Source organism: Mustela erminea, chromosome 16, assembly GCF_009829155.1.
Source record: "Mustela erminea isolate mMusErm1 chromosome 16, mMusErm1.Pri, whole genome shotgun sequence".
Taxonomy (NCBI): domain Eukaryota; kingdom Metazoa; phylum Chordata; class Mammalia; order Carnivora; family Mustelidae; genus Mustela; species Mustela erminea.
In genome coordinates this window covers 80,937,349-80,955,668 of record NC_045629.1, presented here as the reverse complement: position 1 = coordinate 80,955,668, position 18,320 = coordinate 80,937,349, and the positions used below count along the sequence as shown (strand labels likewise).

The 18,320-nt window shown below is 58.1% G+C and overlaps 1 protein-coding gene across 1 annotated transcript in view; it reads left to right on the top strand.

Moving 5' to 3' along the window:
- The window catches only part of COL22A1 (collagen type XXII alpha 1 chain), a 234,856-nt gene that overhangs the window by 32,882 nt on the left and 183,654 nt on the right, over positions 1–18,320 (top strand). The window contains exon 4 of the mRNA XM_032316558.1: positions 12,493–12,567. Within this exon, the coding sequence (XP_032172449.1) occupies positions 12,493–12,567 (75 nt within the window). The remainder of the gene's footprint in view (positions 1–12,492; positions 12,568–18,320) is intronic.

The window sequence follows — 18,320 nt, the reverse complement described above, 5'->3', positions numbered from 1 at the left end:
CCTGAGCTGTGGGTTTGGAGCCGCCACGTGGATGCCTGTGGCTGGGCCCTCGGACCGCATCAGCCTCAAGAAGCAATTCCGCCCTGGCCCACCCTTTGCCTAAAGGTCACCGGGAGTTCCTCCTGGGAAAACTTGTTATGATCGAGCTCACCCCCTCGAAATAGTAACTGGGCTACTTAATTCTGCTTATGTGCTAGGAAATGTTATTAGACAGTGACTAAAATGATGAAAAACTGAAAGCCACCCATCAGTTACGCGTAATTGGCTGACATCGGGGAGAGGGGCTGTCTCCCTGTGCCCAGCCAGGCCTGTGGCTGGAGAGGATCCCTGGGAGCTGTTGAGCATGTCCCTGCCTGATTCCTGTCTCCTCCTCAACCCGAGGAACTCCTGTGTCGAAACCACCATTCTGGTGGGGCATGAAATGGGGGCACCATTCTGCCCCCGCTGTCCTGCTGCAGTGGGAGGGGCGTGTGCCCACATACCCTCCACTCTCTGAACAAACCACCCCCCACTGCTGGGTCCTGGCTTCCCGTGATGGTGCCATACCGTCTCCCCGTGCAGAACCCTGCGTGTGCCCGTGCACGTGTGTTCCTACGGGCTCTTCCCCTCGACAGTGAGGAGCCATCAGGGTGGTCACACCTTGCCCTAGCCGGCAACCGGCACGCCCAGCTCTGCTAGGCGTATATGAGCTAGAACATGCCAAAAATCAGAGTGCCCAAACCTAACGCGTAGCGGGATCTGAGCTCCCTGTCCAGGAAGGGACCCCAGCCGAGACTCAAAGTTCACAGATCGGGAGCTCTGGGCAGGACACTGGACTGTTCAGGCACACGAGATCCTTCTGGATCGAATGCAGGGGGCAGCCGACGATGGCCCTCAGGGCCCCCCTGGCCAGGCACTGGTTGTTAGAATTGAGTGTTGTTAGACTACAGCTTGTCAGCTTGTTCACATACCGTGTGTGGCTGTGTTCACACCACGACCTCAAGCCGAGGACTCTTGACAGAGGCTTTGCGTGACCCACAAAGGCTGTTTGCAGTCTGACCGTTTGCAGAAAAAACTTGCTGACCCCTGACAGTGCGTTCTGATGGGATGGCTAGAAATCTGAAGTCACTGCTGTGAACTCTGTGACCCTAGGGTAATTTATGAGACTTCGGCTTCCTCCTTGGATGCTGAGTGGGGTGGGGAGTTCCCTTTAGAGGCCCCTCTCCCCTCTCCTCAATGTCTTGGTCACCATCATGCTATCCCCGCCGTGTGCTGCTGTTGTGGATGCCTTCTCTGTTTGTCGTTTTGAGGGTCACCCAAGATCTTTAGGAAAACTTCCCACCCTCCCTGGCCTCAGACAAGGATTTGTGTCCCAACTGGAGCAGACAGGTCCCGGGGTCAGGTACGAGTCAGCATCATTCCCTGGCTGCTGCCGGGCTGGAGGACCTCGGGCCAGCCCCAGCACCCTTTCCTGGTGCCATGCCACGTAAGCATCCACATGGGCGTGGGCGTCCCGTTCACTGGGACCAGGTCATGCCAAGCATTCCAGCTCATGGAGGCCGGGCTCTGTGGTTCCCACAGTGGTTTTCACATAGGGTTGATAAAGGGATAAAGTATGGTGGCCACAACTAGATTGGCACTACTTGCAAAAGGCGCGTATTCATACACACGGTCTGTATGTCTGTGTATAAGTACACACCCATGTCATTAAAGACACACAGAAATCCTGCACTACTGAGTGGCTCACATGTCCTGCAGCTGACCTTGTTCTAGCTGAACGTCCATCCCACTTGCCAGAGGACAGGCGGGACACAGGGCTTACACAGTGTCCAGGGGCTTTCCAAGAAACGCGGCCGATGAATTGCAATGCTTCTGGCAAAACTTCACACTTACTAGAAGACTGAAGGAAATCCACTGTCAGCGCAGTGTGTTCTAGGTGACTGGAACTGCTTGTGCTGCACAACGTGTCTGTCTCTGTCCTTTTAATTACAGACTCTGGCTTCTCTGAGTTTAATCCACCCACCCCTCCCCCGCATAAACGCAGACACTGAAACACAAGGCACACACGCACACACACGATGGCTCAGATGCACACACGCACACACATGCTGGCTTGGACACACACGTGTATATGTACACGCACACATGCACACACACATCACACTGGCTCAGACTCACACACATGAGCTCGCTCAGATGTACATCATGTGTGTACACACTTACACGCACATACGCACACACACACACTCACACACTAGTCTGCTGTTTACCAGCTGTGTGCGTCTGGGCAGAAGACTTGCCCTCAGTTTCCTTCTCTGGAAAGCGGTACGCAGAAATCTCCCACATTCGCACATTGCAAAGATCCTCTGCCTGCCTGTAGCTTGCACAGCCTGAGTGACTGTAGACCTTGTCCCCACTGTCCCCACATTCGCTGCCTCAGAGAGGCATCTGCCAGAGCCCTAAGAAGGCATACGACTGGCGAGTAAAGGTGCAGGAGGCCAAGCCCCCCTCAGCTCCTGGGGCTGTTCCCTCATGCCTGGCGTCCTTGGTGCAGAAATGTAGTCCTTGCAAATGAAAATCAGCCGTGTCGCACTACCTCTCTGCACACCTAGAGGTAAAATGGACTACAGAGGTCTGCCCCTGTCACAGCAGGCTGAGGAGGTGGTAGAAATGGGGGGGATGGGGGCCCTGGCTGGGGGTTTGGGTTGGAGGCAGGCCAGCTTCTCACCCTCCTTCTTGCTTTGTGCGAGAGTGACTGCGCAGTCCACACGCAGGGAGGGTGACTTGAAGCCTCTCAGTGGGAACACGACTCGGCAGCCGACTCACACAGGTAATCAGCCCATTTCACACATTCCCTTGTCTCGAGGTGGGCAACAGGGCCTGGCTCAGGGCATCGAAGGCACCGCGGTCCATAAGACGTTTGTTCCTCGGAAGCCGCAAAGGGCCTTATGCCTCTAAAAAAGTTTTTCTTTTAATAAAAAAGAATAACTTGTCGTCACCAGAAGTGTTACAGACAACAGGAAAATAGGTGAGCAGGGGAGTGGGAATCAGGGGAGCCCCCATGGGCTGCTCTGGCCTCCGGGCCCAGGAGCTTGAACAGGTGCGGGGGAGAGAACCAGCAGGTGGTCGCCTGAGGGGGGTCGCGGACGGTGAAATGGGTGCAGGGGATGAAGCGGTACCAGCGCCCAGTTGTAAAGTCCAGAAGTCACGGAGATGAACGGTCCCGCACGGGGACCACGGTCCGTATTGCGCAATAACCGTGTGTGGTGACAGGTGGTGACTACACGTACCACGGCGATCGTCTCCTAATGCATAAAGATGTCAAATCCTATGCTGTACACCTGAAACTGACCTAATACTATATTTCAACTATACTTCCGTTTTTAAACATTGGGGAAAAACACGAAAAGGAAGAGGGACCCAGAAAGCCCTCAGTGAGGACCTGTTAAAACTCTGGGGTATCGAGGATTTTCTCTTTCCCCACCCCCTTCCCTCCCTACCTCCTTTCTTAGAAGCCTGGAGCTGACATCCTGGGTTTGCCATCCGTCACCTCCCCACTGATTCTGTAACCCTGCGCTTGGTTTCTCCGTCCGCACGATGGCTGTTACTAATATCAGTCCCTCCCCGCCCCGTGCAGATTATGTAGAAAACGCTCCGGGCAGCGTCTGGCCCAGAGAGGAGCCCCTGACCCAGAGTGAGTGTTGGACACATGCCCATGGCCGCTCTTCTCGGCTGCCCGTGTGCCCCCGGGAAAGTCGCGTAAGCGCTCACCTGGGACACGGGGATGAGAAACCAATCTGATAGCTTTGCTACGGGGTTGTCTCCTCATCCGTTCAGGAAATCCTGATGAAATGCTTCCCAGGAGCCGGAATCTCTGGCTGTAGGGTATGGGCGTGTGGGACTTATGTGACCCTCACAGCCCTGTTCCCACGGAGCTTCTATCTCAGGAGAAAAAGAAAAAAAAAAACAATATTAAAACACAAGCACATAAAAATGATGAGTGAAAACCACAATGAGCTCCCACCTCGCACCTGTCCGGGTGGCTCTGGAAAAGGCCACAGGTAACAGCTGTGGGTGAGGACGGGGAGAGAGGGAAGTGTTGTGCGCTGCTGTTGGGAACGTAAACTGGGGCAGACACTAGGAATACGGACGCAGATTCTCCAAAACACTGAGGACAGACCTCCCGTGTGGTCCGGCAGCTCCTCTGGAAATACGCCCAGAGAAGGTGAGATCACTTACCTGAACAGCTGCCTCGTTCACTGCAGCTCTAGTTACAAAAGCCAAGAGGCTGACGCAGCGCAAGTGTCCACGTATGCATGAGTGAGTACAAGAGGCCGTGGTGTTCACCGCAAGGGAATATCATTCAGCCATAAAAAGAGGGGATCCTGTGCATAGTAGTGTTCTCGTGAGGAACCGGAGGCTGGAGGGACTGGACAGCGGGTTCACGGTCCCTGCACAGCTCCGTTCCCCAAGTGTGCGGGGACAGGTGCGGCAGAGCCCAGGGCTGCAGGCGGGGTGGGGGGGGGCGGTGTGTGTAGCTATGGAAGAGCCCAGAGCAATGACCCCCTCAGTTCCCCACCCCAGACTGGCGCCTCGGGCTGCAGACCCGCCGGGTGGCTTCAGTCTGAGGGAGGCACAGCCCCAGTGGGTGCCCTGGGTGGACGGAGGGCCTGTGGGCAGGGTCCCCACCCTGTCCCCAGGCCTCGGCTCATCTCCAGTTACAGCGGTGCCTTCACCAGCTGGGTTCATCCAGGGGGAGGTGGAAAGGCCGCCCAACCGTTCCTCCTTGACATCTGGCTGTGATTTCCCACCGGCCTCACCAAATCTCCCCCCGCAGGAATGCGGCCGGTGGCCATTCCGGGAACCCACCTCCACCAGTTCCCTGGGAGAGGCTGGGAGCCCATGAGGAGCCGGGCTGGCCAGGTCCCCTTCTGCCCCACAGCCCGGGACCCGGTGAATGGGTCACCAGCCTGGCCGTCTGCTCCCAAGGGTTTCGGGACCTGGGGACTGCCTTGATCGCTGGTGCTCAGATTCCGGGGACATGACCCCGAGGCTGGACGCAGGGAGATCGGATCCCAGACCACATGCTGATGGAGAGAATGTGGCCGTGACTAGAGAAGAGTAGATAGCACCTAATCTTGTCTGCCCATCTCTGCTGAGAACCACAGAATGTCCCTGTGGGGAGGCATTTTGGGCTCATTCTGTTTTCCTAGGGCTGCATGGGAGGGGGTGTGCCCTGGCCACAGGGTGACTTAGGGTCAACGTTGCCTGAAGAACCCCGGCCTTCTTCAGGCCCCCTCTCTCACCTCCTCCCCCTTTCCTCCAGGACGGCTGTCTCCTCTCCGTGGGGCGGAGTCATAGATCTTCTCAAAACTCCCCTGGATGCACGCGATCAATTTGCATTTTGCCACTCTCTTGTTTTTGTATTTCTTTCTGCTGGCAGTGCACGGAGGGAAGGAGGAGGTTTTGTTTCCTTTCCTGTGGCTCAGCTCCACACCCCTGTCACCTAGGACCCTCCCCTTGTCATGCAGCCCTGGGGGTGCCCCTCGTCCTCGGATCCCGCGGAAGCTCAGGGTTGTGGGTGACTGAGCCCAGACTGGGTGCAGGTGATGCTCCCCTCAGTGCCGGTCCTGTGGTGGGAATGGGCGGTGGGGTGGGGGGAGAGGAAGATGGACATTGCACAAGACGAAAGTGGCCTGAGTACTGAACTTGGCACTTTCTGCGTTTTCTCTCATTTTCTCTCCTCTAACCCTTGTTAGGACGCTGAAAGTGTCAAGCCTGTGGACTCGATTCTAGAATTGAGCAAACTAGCCTTGGAGTCTGAAAAGACAGGGTGCCGTACACATAAGGTCACTGTTCACTCCCTCCAGGGGTGGGGGTTGGGGGGAGAAGACAGATCAGAGACAGCAAAGAGGGAGCCGGAGCTGGAGGAGATGTTTGTTCCGGTGGAACCCATGAAATCGCTCCCAGCAGCGAATCTGGACCAGAGGTTTTGCATCCAAGTCAGAGGGCAAAGCTTTGGGGAGAAAAGCTCGGCACTAGAAGCCGTAACCCATCCTCCTCAGGACCAGCCGTCCTGCAGATCACCTGCATCCGAGAAGCTCCTGCTGTCCCCTGGGCGGCTGTTGTTTCCTGCATTTGGCTTTCAGAGGGCCTTTGAGGACTTTTGAGGCTGTGGCCTCGCAGCACGGTGGCGGCTTTGGTGGGGGCTGCCCAGTGGGCATTTCCCTTGGGTGGCACCAGATGCCCTCCCTGTAAAACGAGAGGTCTGGACCTTAGGGTCATCCTTCAGGCTCCTTCCGACCCTCAGCTCTGGCCGTGTGCTGTACGAATACTGATTCTGGAAGTGCCTCTGTGTTGCGCCAGTCGCCCCGCTCAGCCGCTCACCTTTCCTGCCTCGTGCATCTTCCCCTGTTGGACTTTAGGGTGCGCTGGGCAGGTTGTGTGAGTTGTGCATTTCACCAGCCGTGGGTGTGGATCGTACCTCTGCCACTCCGTGCAGGGTGACATGGACAGGTCGGGCTGCCACTCTGAGCCCCAGTGTAGCTACACGCTGGGCATGGCCAGCCCTCCAGGAAAGCCTTTGAGAGACTCATGGGAACTCACCTGGACCCTGGGCTTCAGAAGGGCAGGGAATTTTGCCCTTTCTGTTCCCTGTGGCCTCCCTAGCATCCAGGCAGTGATCACGTCCCCGCCATGCCAGACAGTCTGGAAACACTGGCTCATGTCCTGCTCTGCTCCCTAATGATTAACTTTGCTGCAGAACACAGGAGTCTTAAGGTCCTGACAGCGCCCCCCGCAGCCCCTGCCTACTGCTGGCCCCATGTGTCATGTGTCATGTGACTGTCTCACCAGTTCTACTCATTTGAGGGATTCTTGAGGTCTCCAGGGCCCTTGTTCTATAGATGGGCGTGTGGAGGGCTGTAGCCCAAAGATGGGAGATGGTGGGGTCGGACGAACCTGGGTTTGGGTTTTGCATCCCGAGTGATGAGCTGTACTTGGGGACAAGTCTCTGAGGCTTGTGAGCTTGCTGCGGGTCACCCCTGCCGCTTCTACCAACTTCCCTTCGGCTGACCCTTCAGGTCTCATGGAGACATCCCCGACCCTCCAGCCAGCTTGGATCCCACTGTGTTTCTCCCATCCTCGCCTCAGAACTTCCCACTGGTTATAATCACCTGCTGGAGAGGTCAATGCCTTATTTGGCCAATTTCCATCTTGTCCACTGGGCAGCAGCTCCGGGAGGACAGAGCTAGTCGCCTCTTATACCCCAGAGCGGTTCAGTGCCGGGAACATAGTCGGCATTCATTAAATGTGGGATGAAGGAAAGAAAATTTGCGGTTAGGTTCGGTGCCTCTCCCATTCCAATGGCTGAAGGTCACTGCTTGCTGAGCCCAGTGGGTCAATGTGGCCAGGACCCATGTGGCACCTCGTGCTGGGCGAGGGCCCCACTCCCGTCTGGAGTTCCCACCGCACCTCTTCTCCGGTCGCCCTCCTGGAGGAGGTGCTCTTGGCCTCCGCTGACTCCCACTGGCCTCACCCACGGGACATCCCTGGGAGAGAAAGGCCGTCCGAGGGCCCCAGCGACCTTGGACATCCCCCCCTTCTTGGAAGGCCGCGCTCACAGCCTAACGCCCGATGCCTCCGCTGTCACTCCTGACTCCCTGCCTGGGCCATCTCCTCCTTGCCCCAAATTCCAGACCCTGCCCTGGGTTACCAGGCTCCCCCTCACTCCACTTAGCTCAGGCCTTGGTCCCCTCCCCAGACCACGGCGAGCCACGCCCCTTCCTCCCTGGGGCTCGGTGCTGCTCCTCCCGTCCGCTCTCCTGTCTCTGCTCTCAGCCCGGGTGTCACTCAGCCACGAGGTCTTCCCAGACCAGCGCCAGGACACAACCCCTTCGTCCTTCCTGCACGACCACCGGCTCGCTTCTCTGTGTCTGTGTGTTTGCTCTTTGCTTTCTGACCCCGGGAAGGCCGGGGCGCTTGCTGGCACTGGCTCTTCATTCTGGGAGTGGGTGCCGGGCACTTGGCAAAAATGCTCTGGCTGGACGCGTGAATGACTGAGTGAGCGGCAGTGAGGTGCCAGGCCTCACGTCACCGTCTTCCCACTCATTGTCCCATCTAAGCTGCAGGATGACCTTGGTTGGGGAAAACCCCACAGACTCACACCCCTATCTCCAGATCCGGAAGCTTGCCCAGGGGCAGCTAGCTGACGTGAGAGAGGTTAGGTCTGCAGAATCCAGACCGCCTTCCCCATCGGCCTCGGGGAACACGGTCTCCTTCTGGTCCTGTTTCAGCCTCACTTTACCCCAGCGAGCAGACCTGGGCTCGGGCTGGGAGAGAGAGATGGCTCCGGTGTGAGGCCCTCCGCCACGGTCCAGGCTGCCCCGTGCACGTCCGCGGGCGCCAGCCCAACAGGCCCCCCGGACTCCTGAGCTCACCTGGGCAAACAGTGCTTGCTGAAGCCCGCCAGCCCCCACCAGCCTTGCTTCCTCTCCCTGAGCCTGAGCCTGTGCCTGTGCCTTCAGCAGCAAGCACCCCAGGGCAGGGCTCAGACCTGCTTTTAAAAATTCATCACAGTAGGGGCGCCTGGGTGGCTCAGTGGGTTAAAGCCTCTGCCTTCAGCTCAGGTCATGATCTCAGGGTCCTGGGATCGAGCCCCGCATCGGGCTCTCTGCTCAGTGGGGAGCCTGCTTCCTCCTCTTTCTCTCTCTGCCTGCTTCTCTGCCTACCTGTGATCTCTCTGTCAAACAAAAAATTTGTCACAGTAAATAACTCATAAATCAGTTCAAATCTTTAAAACAAATTTGAAAATACACAAAAGCAAAAGGAGTTAAGGAATCTCTCCAAGTTCTGGGTCCTAGAGGTAACCGCGGTGTCAGTATTCCATGCCCTTCTGGACTCCCTTGTGCGTGTGCGCACGCGCGTGTGTGTGCAAGCGAGCGTGCGCCAGGGTCACACGGAGTTGAATCCGGTCTCCGCCACTAACTGGCCGCGTGATGTAAGTGGGTCTCTCGGCTCTCCGCGCCTCAGTTCCCTCGTCTGCACGATGGGCGCGGCAAGTTTCAGTAACAGGGGCAGGACTGGATGTCAAACGGTGCCTCGGCCTGCGGCAGACTCGCAGCCATGCCCCCGGGAGCTGTGATCCCGCCCGTGTGCTCACAGCTCAGAGGAGACCTGTCCCTCCACTCCCCTGGCCTGTCTGGGTAAGGGAGCCGCAGGGGACCCCGCTGGAGAAGACCAGGTAGTGGGAGAAGCACCCTGGCGGCCTTGGAACATCTAAGAGCTTCTGTGACAGAAGCTTGTCTGTGGCGGTCCCGTCGACGTCACGTCCCCACGGTCTGAGGAGGAGGAAGGGAGCACGACCTTGGTGGCCCCAACCGCCTCCCTGTCCCCTTCCATCAGGAAAAGCAAAGCCTTTTTGAGGAACCACCACTCAGCCAACCACAGCAAACTCTGTCACTCATTTTCTTGTCCAGAACTGGGCCACACGTGTGTCCCTGGCAGCGAGGGAGGCTAGAAAGGTGGGGGACAGAATAACCTGCACTCACCGAGACCAGACCTGCACAGCTCTACTCCTTGGGCGGGAAACTCTGCCATTTTGAGGACAGAGGCATTCTTCTAGCAGGGACAAAGTAGGACTGACAGCCGATGGGGTCTGTCCCCGTCCACGGCGGGACCCCCGCTCTGTGGCATCCCACTGCTTCCCCACATCATGATGGAGCCCGTGCCTGGAAGGCCATCCAGCACTGATTTCTCAGCTCAGGGGTCGCTGGTCATTTCTGGTCCCCATGAACTCGAGGCCTGTCTGAGCCTGGGGCTGGGAGACCGTGATGCTGTGGAGCAGAATGAGGAGACGGCCAGGGCTGCAGTCTCCCACTCCCTGGGGAGACAGACACCATCCGTGACCTCCAGGCGGTGACATCTGTCCTGGGACATGGGGCGTGGTGCTGGGGCTCCGGCCTGAGAACAAGCCCTGGGGGAGGCAGTCTGTCTCAAAGGCTGAGGGGGAGCCTACAAAGCAAGGGGGCATGGTGAGGTCACGGCAGCCCCAACACTTTCCTGTGTTTCCAGGTCAGAGTCAGCCTGCCAGTGCCCTGACGGCGGGGACGGTGACTTGTCTTTTTGTTATTTTTTAAATTTTACTTATTTGTTTGTCAGAGAGAGACAGAGAAGGAGTGAGTGCACAAGCAGGGGAAGAGACAGGCAGATGGAGAAGCAGTGTTCCCACTGAGCAAGGATCCCGTTGTGGGACTCGATCCCAGGACTGTGAGATCATGACCCAAAGAGAAGGCAGGCACTACACCGACTGAGCCACCAGGCACCCGGTGACTTGGCTTTTATCCCCTTCCAGTGTCCCTAGAACTAACTAGCTTTGTGCCTGGTACATATCTGGAGCTCCGCTATTTTAAATGAATGAGTTAATGTGGAAAGAAATAGATCATTATCCAAGATGTGGAAATATGTTGGCCAAACAGATATAGTTTTAGGCCAGGAGGGCCTTTGGAGGCTAACCCTACCTCCTTGCCGAGTAGGTGAACCCAGAGGGAGGGCCCCAACATCCCTTCCCTGTGGAGCCTGGCTGGAGGGGCTATTTTGGGAACCATTTGTCCTGACTGGACGCCACGTTGGTTATAAATTGCCCCTTGAGCCTCTTGGATGTTTAAGGTTTAGTGATGGCCCCACCAGGCAGTTGGGGTGCAGTTCGGGGAATGACTCCTTAAGGCAGTTTGGACACTTTCTAACGTCTTTGAAAGGAAGCTCCTTCTTGCCTGCGTTCATGGTCTTTGGACTGGTCTTGCCCTTCTGGGTTTGGGAATCAAGTCACAACCTCAGGGTATTTCTGGACACAAGGCTTGGTGGCCCTGCCTGCACCCTGAGCTCCGGCTGTTAGTCTCCAGAGATTTGATCATCCTCAAGGATAGAACCTTCTGGGTCTATGCACTTGCTGTGACCATGGTCCCCAGCCCGTGTCTCTGGCAGCCTTCTGGGGCTCGAGAGATGGATGGTCACCCCACAGCTGCCACTTTCCTGGGTGGGGCTGTCAAGATGTTGTGGGGTGCCTGCGTCCTCTTGCGTATTTTGTCCTAGACAGATGGCTTGGTGCTGTTTCCAAAATAACCCCTTCCATGGGGCTCGCAGACCTCGCGGGGTCTTTTAGGATAAACAGGAAAAATACTTCCACTTCCCCTCACTGCTGGTTGGTAAAGGGGCCCCGAACCAACCCCTCACAGAGACCCGGGTGCCCCGCATGTGAAAACAGGTCACTGCGTGTGGGACAGAGGGTGGAACTATTATATGCTGGGGAGGTTGAGATAGTGACGTGCTCAGGGGACGTCTACACAAAGGTAAGCAAGTTGCTTCAGGCGCTTAATCGGAGGGTCACGCGGCCGCATTCCAGTCCCGTCGTGAGCTTGAACTTGCTCAGCCCCCCGGCAGCCCCAGGGCCCGTGTGTGCTCTGGACGGTCTCCCTGCCAGAGACGCTCGCCCCAAGACAGAGGTTAACAGACGTGGCCAAGACAGCGGGCTGGTTGGTCAGGGAGCCAGCACTTGGACGGAGAACTTTAAAATTCCAAGGTGGTGCTCTTTCTGGGATTTTAGGACAACTGGAGGAGTGTGTTTCCCTTCCAACTTTTTCTTAAGCGAGGAACCATGACGACGTTGAGGCGTTCTAACATCCTGTAGTGCATATTGTTCTTGCTGTGCGACTGATGTACTCTGTTGCTTTTGTATAATTGAGTGGTTTTGCGTCTGGGATTGTGCTGGAAGCTCCTTGGGGTGGGCATAAAAGACATCTCATTGGTGGGCCCCCGGCACGTGTTTCCTGTTTCCCTGACACCTGCTAGCGTGGAGTCTTGAGTACGTTCATGACTCTCCAAACGAGGTGCCTCTGCCTGTGCCGCCTCGTGTTCTCTTCTCCGTCCGGCCGCGTCTTCACTGTTCTGGTAAGAAGGACGCAAGCATCCCCTCTCCAGGAAAGCTTCCCTGACCTTCCCCAAGCTCCACGAGGTGTCAGACCCATGTCCCGAGTCCCCTGACCTGTCCGTTTAAGTTTTTGGCTCCCTCTAAAGGGTGACACTGCGATCATCGTGGGGAGGGACGCCGCCTTGTTTCTGCCCCCCCCCAGGACAGAGCACGGTATTTGCAGAGTAGGTGCTCGACAACTACCTGTGTAAATGAACCAGTCCGTAGTGTGCACCGCCTCCTGCGTGCCGGGAGCTGGGGGCCCTGGGTGCTGTACAAGGTCCTGGGGGGCTCTGAGTGCTGTGTGCCAGGGACTGGAGACCCTGGTTGCCATATGCTGGGGGCTAGGGGTTCTGGGTGCTGTGTGCTGGGAGCTGGGGGCTCTGGGTGTTGCGTGCCTGGAACTGGGGGCTCTGGGTGTTGCATGCGGTGGGCACTGGGGGACCTGGGTGCTGCATGTTGGGGACTGGAGGTCCTGGGTGCTGTCACATCCCACGGAGGGACTGTGGGTCACATTTGCTCATCCATCTTGCTGTTTTCTCTTGCCTCAGACGTGCTGTGCCCCAGCGTCCACGTGGAAGGAGGCGGCTTTAAGCACACCAACGGTGAAAGCAAGGAAATCACAGGTGAGAAAGCGAGGGCAGCCGCCAGCTTGCCCCGCCGTGCCGTTTGCCGGGCGTGCGCCCTCCCTGCCTCAGGGCCGGCCTCGCTGATCTGCTCCCCGGGATCTCATGGGACGGCCGAGCCCCGCGGGCAGAGCCCCACCGGCAGCCCCCGAACCGTGAGCAGCAGCCGCGTCTCCATCTGGGAGCCGATGGTGACCCCGTGGGAGCCTCTAAATAACACGTCAGAACAAATGAGTGGCGGGATGAGTAAGGGAGATCGTCGGAGTAAGCAGACGAGAGGAGAGGTCAGGGCGTTCAGGGTGACAGTGTGAATCGGAGTTATAAACAGAGACCTGAGTGATGGCGGGGAGAGAGCAGAGACGCACGGCTGCAGACCCAGCGGTGGAAATAAACCCCAGAGCCGCTTCCCAGGCTGCTCCCGGATGACGGGGTAGACAGGGTACGTGGCAGCGGCCGAGGGGGACTTCCCACCCTCCTGGGAGCCACAAGTGTGGGAGTCGGGTTGGCTCCTCCCCATGGCCCTGTCCTGCCCCCGCAAGGGAGTTTTCTCTGCCTCCGCAGGAGCCCTGCTCCTGCCTGCTGCCTGAGGGGTCGGGGACCCCCCTCCATGGGCAGCCCTGAGGGCAGGGGTCTGCATCCTCTGCGTGGAGCCAGGGGAGGGGGTCAGGAGCAGGCACTTTGCAGACGCTGTCCGGGGGATGCCGTCCCAGTCAGCCGTCAGGTTAGGGCGCCCCTGCCCACAAGAACATGCCAGCATCTGCAGCTCTGTGCTTGAGGGATGTTTCTAGAACGGTAGAAGGCTGCCCTGCCTGCTCGCACAGCAGGTGAAATGTGTCCCCAGGACTGACTCTGCTCTCAGGCAGTTTCTTGGGTGAAGAAACACCCCAGTTCTTCTGTCCTTCCGGGGGAACTATTCGAGGTCCACATTTGAGCCATTTCCTGGTGTTTCCCAGCGAGATCCAGCTGCAGTCACCTGCTGGGGCGGCCGGCTGAGCGCCACATGCCTCCCAGCTGCCCTTCCTGCCTGTCCCCCACCCTCAGTCCCCCATCAAGCGCCTCCCAGTTCAGCACTTCCGGAGGGACCCAAGGGAGGGTGGCGTTAGTCGCCTCTTCCCTCCTGGCGGGGCGCCTGGTGTGTGGCTGGTGCTCGGCCAGGACCTCTCCCTCCCAGGGTTCTCCGTCAGTGGGAGAGAAAAAGACGACCCTCATCCCCTTCCTTTCTTGACACGCTTACCTCGCAGGGCCCATCTTCGTAGCTCAGCTGCCCTGCCCAGGCGAAGCTTCTGGGCAGTTTGACATCAATGTTCCCACTGTCTCCCTCCGCAATCCCCGGCCAAGCACGGCTTCCACCAAAGTCTCTCCTCAGAGCCCATTCCTACCTGCCGCATGGTCCAGAGCTGACTCTGTGAGCAGCGAATCCCTCAGAGCAGCGTCCCCCTCAATAACTCATTGTCAGGGGGGGTTGTCCACAGACGGCGACAGAGATGACGAGAGGGACATTAACACCCACAGTGGTAAGAGCCGACCCTGAGCACCTGCGCTGTGCCAAGCCGGGGCCCGGGGGCTCTCATTCAACCCGCATGAGGGAGGAGACAGGCACCAGTTTGTATTTTATACTTCGGGAAACGGAGGCACAGGCACATTGTGCAATAACTTGCCTGAGTTTCTGGCACGGTCGGGACTCGTGGGCAAACCATCAGGGGGAGGGAAGGAAGGATTCCAACGCAGCTGGGTAATCAGAACGGCTTTCATACTCAGAAAAACGGGGTTCCTGAAAGCCTCACCCCCAGGCCTTCTTCCCAATGACTTCGGGAGATTTTAGGGCTTCTCTGGCCAGAACTGCCAGGAAGGGAAGAGGGCACGTGGTTTGGAGGCACAGGTCTTAGCCCGGTGCTGCTGCTCCTGGCCTCCCGATGCCGCTTGATGCTTGGGATTTTTGCCTGTGTAACTGTGCATCCTGAGCCCTGTTTCTGGGCATCCCTCTCCTGCTCGTGACTCAGTGTCCCGGGACTTTCAGTGGCAGCAGATGTTGTACAGTCTCCCAGGAGGTTAGCGCTTTGGCGCTTAGGAACATGCGAGGCTCAGAGCAACTCTGAAACGTGGCCGCAGACATTCTGGACCTCTCTCTCCCCCTCCCTGTCCTCCGTTTCCTGCCTCCCTATTGCCAGAATGACCTTCAAAATAGAAACAGGATTGTGTCTCTCTTGCTCCGAAGCCCTTCTGTGGTTCGACTGCCTGCAGAAGGGCACTCAGACTTTGCTGTGTGGCCGGCAGAACCAGCCGCGTGTGCCCCGGCCCATCCCGCTTCCAGCCAGTGTGCCCCGGAACATGGCTTCTGACATCCCGGAGTAGCCACGATTCTCAGAAGGAACCTAGTTGGCCCGAGCCTAGTGACGTGTGCACATCCAGCTACCTCAGATGCCCTTTCTTCCCCCTCTGTCTGCCCACCTTTTATTTGTTCTTCAACTCCGGGCCAGGGCTTGCCTCCTCCAGGAGGCCTCCCTGATAGTTCCTCAGCTGGACATGTCTGCCTTCCCCAGACATTAAACTTATGGGGGCTGGGATTCTGTCTGTCTGTTGTTGGGCTCCGAGAAGCCAACAGGGCGTCCTACCTTCTCTCCTTCCCTCTTCCTACACACTGTGCCACAAACAAGAGCACCGAAAGCCGCTGGCTTCTTTGGGGTTGGGACCATGCATTAGATCAAACTGCCCACCGTGCAATGAGGGAAACAGTCCCCAGCTAAGCTGTGTGTGCCTTGGCCAGAGGCCCTAAGGACCGGGGAGAAGCATCGAGTCTGGAAGGCCCAGCACAGCTCTGTCCAGGAGCCCTCGAGGGCGGGGCAGAGCGCCCCAAGGGCACGGGCACGGGGCAGGTGCACCCACTGGACTCAGGGTCATGGTCAACAGTGTCCCTGAAGCCGCCTGTTCCGGCTGACTCCGTGATTCTGGGGAGCTGCGGCCTCGCAGTTCCCGCCTCGAGCAATTGCTCCTCGATCCCACGGTGCCTCGCGCGGAGCCCCTTTACCTCGGGAACACGGTCCGTCGCCCTTCCCAGACTTTCACGCACTGCGAGCACTTCCTCTTTTCTCTCTGTGCCCTTTGCTGCCACCTAGTTAGTTGCTTGTTGTTCGAAGTTTCGTCTGGTTTTTGCGTCTTTGTTTTTTGTCATTGTTTTCCTTCCTTGAAACCCGTAAAAGTGGAACCAGGAAGGAGAGCCCGTGTTTGCTCTTTTAAAACTGAAGAAAGGGGCTCTCCCATGTACAACTGCGTCAGGGAAACCGAACTCAGGGTAGCAGTGTCTGGTGACAGGGGACAGAGCCGGGAAGTAGAGGAGTGGCCCCTTTTGCTGTTTGCACGGCTCCCTTGTCACGGCTCCCTTGTCACGTGTCATCGGGCACGTGGCCACCGGATTGTGAACTAACTTGCTTTCTCGGTGAGAGCTGCTGCTCTGTGGGAACTTGCCCAGTACAAAGGAGCCGGGAGCCATGAGGAGCGTGCTCGGTGCACCTGTGTCGTGGACCCCCAATCTAAGGACCCGGATGGGGCCAGGGGTGCTGACGGAGATGGTCCTCCCTCCCTTAACTTACCTGGGGGCAGCTTCTCTTGCACAACAACCTGCCCCTCTCCAGCCTCCCCCCGCCAAGAGGAACCGTCCCAGGCAGGCAGGACGGTCAGAGGGTGTCACAAATGGGAGAGCCCGCAGGGAACCCCAGTGCCCGGCTGCTGGAGATGCCAGTGCAGACCCCCACTCTCTGCAGCCCTGTGTGCTCGGATGGGCCCAGTCCTCAAGGAGGCAGCCTGCGAGTTGGGCTCTCAGCCCTGCCTTTGATGGAGGAGACTCAAGGATGCCAGCTGTGTGCGGGGCCAGTCCTGGACCAGCATTTGGATCCGGGCCAGTCTCCAAACCCTACTCTGCCTGGTACTAAATCTGAGCCCAAACAGGCTGGATACCCTTTACCATTTGGTGTCTGTTCCATGGACTCTCCAGAGCCTTCTCAGCCCCCACTCTCCACCCCCATCCCACCCCCCCCACTGCCGGGACCTTCCCAGCGCTGCCAGGCCATGTCCAGGGACAGGGCCCCAGTGCGAGTGGCAGCCCTGTCACGTGAGGCCTGGCGGTTCTGCCAGCTGCCCTGAGCTGGGCCCGCCGGGCTCTCTGAGCTGCAGGGGCACCTGACGCTTTCTGTCCCCGGCAATGCTCAGACCACAGACCCAGGCCCTGCTCAAGGGAGCTGGGGCCGGACCAACGGAAGTGCAGAGGGGACGCTGAAAAGAGAGGGCTGCTCTCCTTGTTCCTCAGCAGGTGTCTCCGTGTGTCTGGTGCCACCGACCTGCCACAGCGGGGGCATGGGGGCTCCCCGGGACCCCTCCCTGCACGGGGAGGTGGCTGCTTCTCGCCGCATGCCTGGGCCTCTATTACCAGGTGACAGTGGTGGGGCTCTTGGGGGAGTGGCGGGGCTATGGCCAAGGTATGGATCCCCCATGGTGGGCTTTCATAGAGGCTGCGGGTCCCCAACAAGGGGTGGCAGTGGGGACGGTGCAGCTGCCCGGGGCCTGCGTCCCCACGCGTGCTCTCTCGGCTTACCTCACTGACCTGTCCCGACAGCACTGCGGGGGAATGATTCCCTCCACCATTCCAGTTAAGGAAACAGACTCCAGAAATCAGGCAGCTGCTTCCAAGTCACTCTGGGTCTTCATCCCTTTGGCCAGTGTGGGCTGAGAAGCTCAGAAGCAACCAGAATCATCTCTTAGAGTTCTGGGGGCCGGGAAGTCCATGTCCTCAGAGGGTGGGAGGGCGAGGGAGGTCTTGAGGTCCCTTTTGTAAGAGCCGTGGTACCACCCATGGGGGCCCTAGTCTCATGACTTACGTGGGACTTGGCTGGGAGCATTTGGCCTTCTCGGTGCTCGGCGCTCTGTCTCTTACACAGTCTTTCTAGGGTAAAGTCACGGGCCAGCCTGGAGTTGGCTAGAAGTCCAGTCGTGTGAGTCTGTGCAAGGGGCCGGGCCCGGTCTGAGGACAGTGAGTGGGCTGGTGTGCTCCGCTCCCTGAGCATGTCAGCCAAGGGACGTGGCCCTGCTCGGCCTGTGTCCCGCTGAGGCCTGCTGGGCCCTCCATGGGGGTGGGGGTGTGGGTCCCTACCCTGGGGCAAAGGAGGAGCTGGCTCGTTGGCTCCACTGCATGTGAAAAAGCACGGGTTGAAGGTGGCGGTTTTCCTCCACGTGGGAGCTTCCAGATTCATGTTTTCTACTTAAGGACTAAATATCATTCAACATTATATCACGAATTTCATTAATGAGCCAGGGTGTGAACTGCTATTTAAAATGACATAAGGATACGTCTTAGTCATTTTCCAGAATGACATGATCTCAGCACGGTGAGTGGCAGGGAGCTCCAGAAAGTCACCAGGGCGGCAGCCTGGCACACCCTCGCCGTGCGTGCGACCCTCCTGGACTGTCGCAGGCTCTGCTCTAGGCTGGGCATGGCTTCTGTTCGTGTGCAGTCCCTGGCCTGCCGCACTGTGCCTCGCTGCCTACAGGTGTCACCTTATCTTGCGGCTGTATGTTTGCCTACTTTTGGTCCCCTGTGGGATCACCAGTTCCCCAGAACCAGGACTTTGTCTCTCCTCTTGCTGTAAGTGCTGTGCTCCCACATGGCTGGCTCAGAACAGGCTCTCAAAACCATGCATTGAATGAATAAAGGGCATCTGGACAGAACTTAGTGGTAGAAGAGGCTGTAATCATTCTAATGGAAA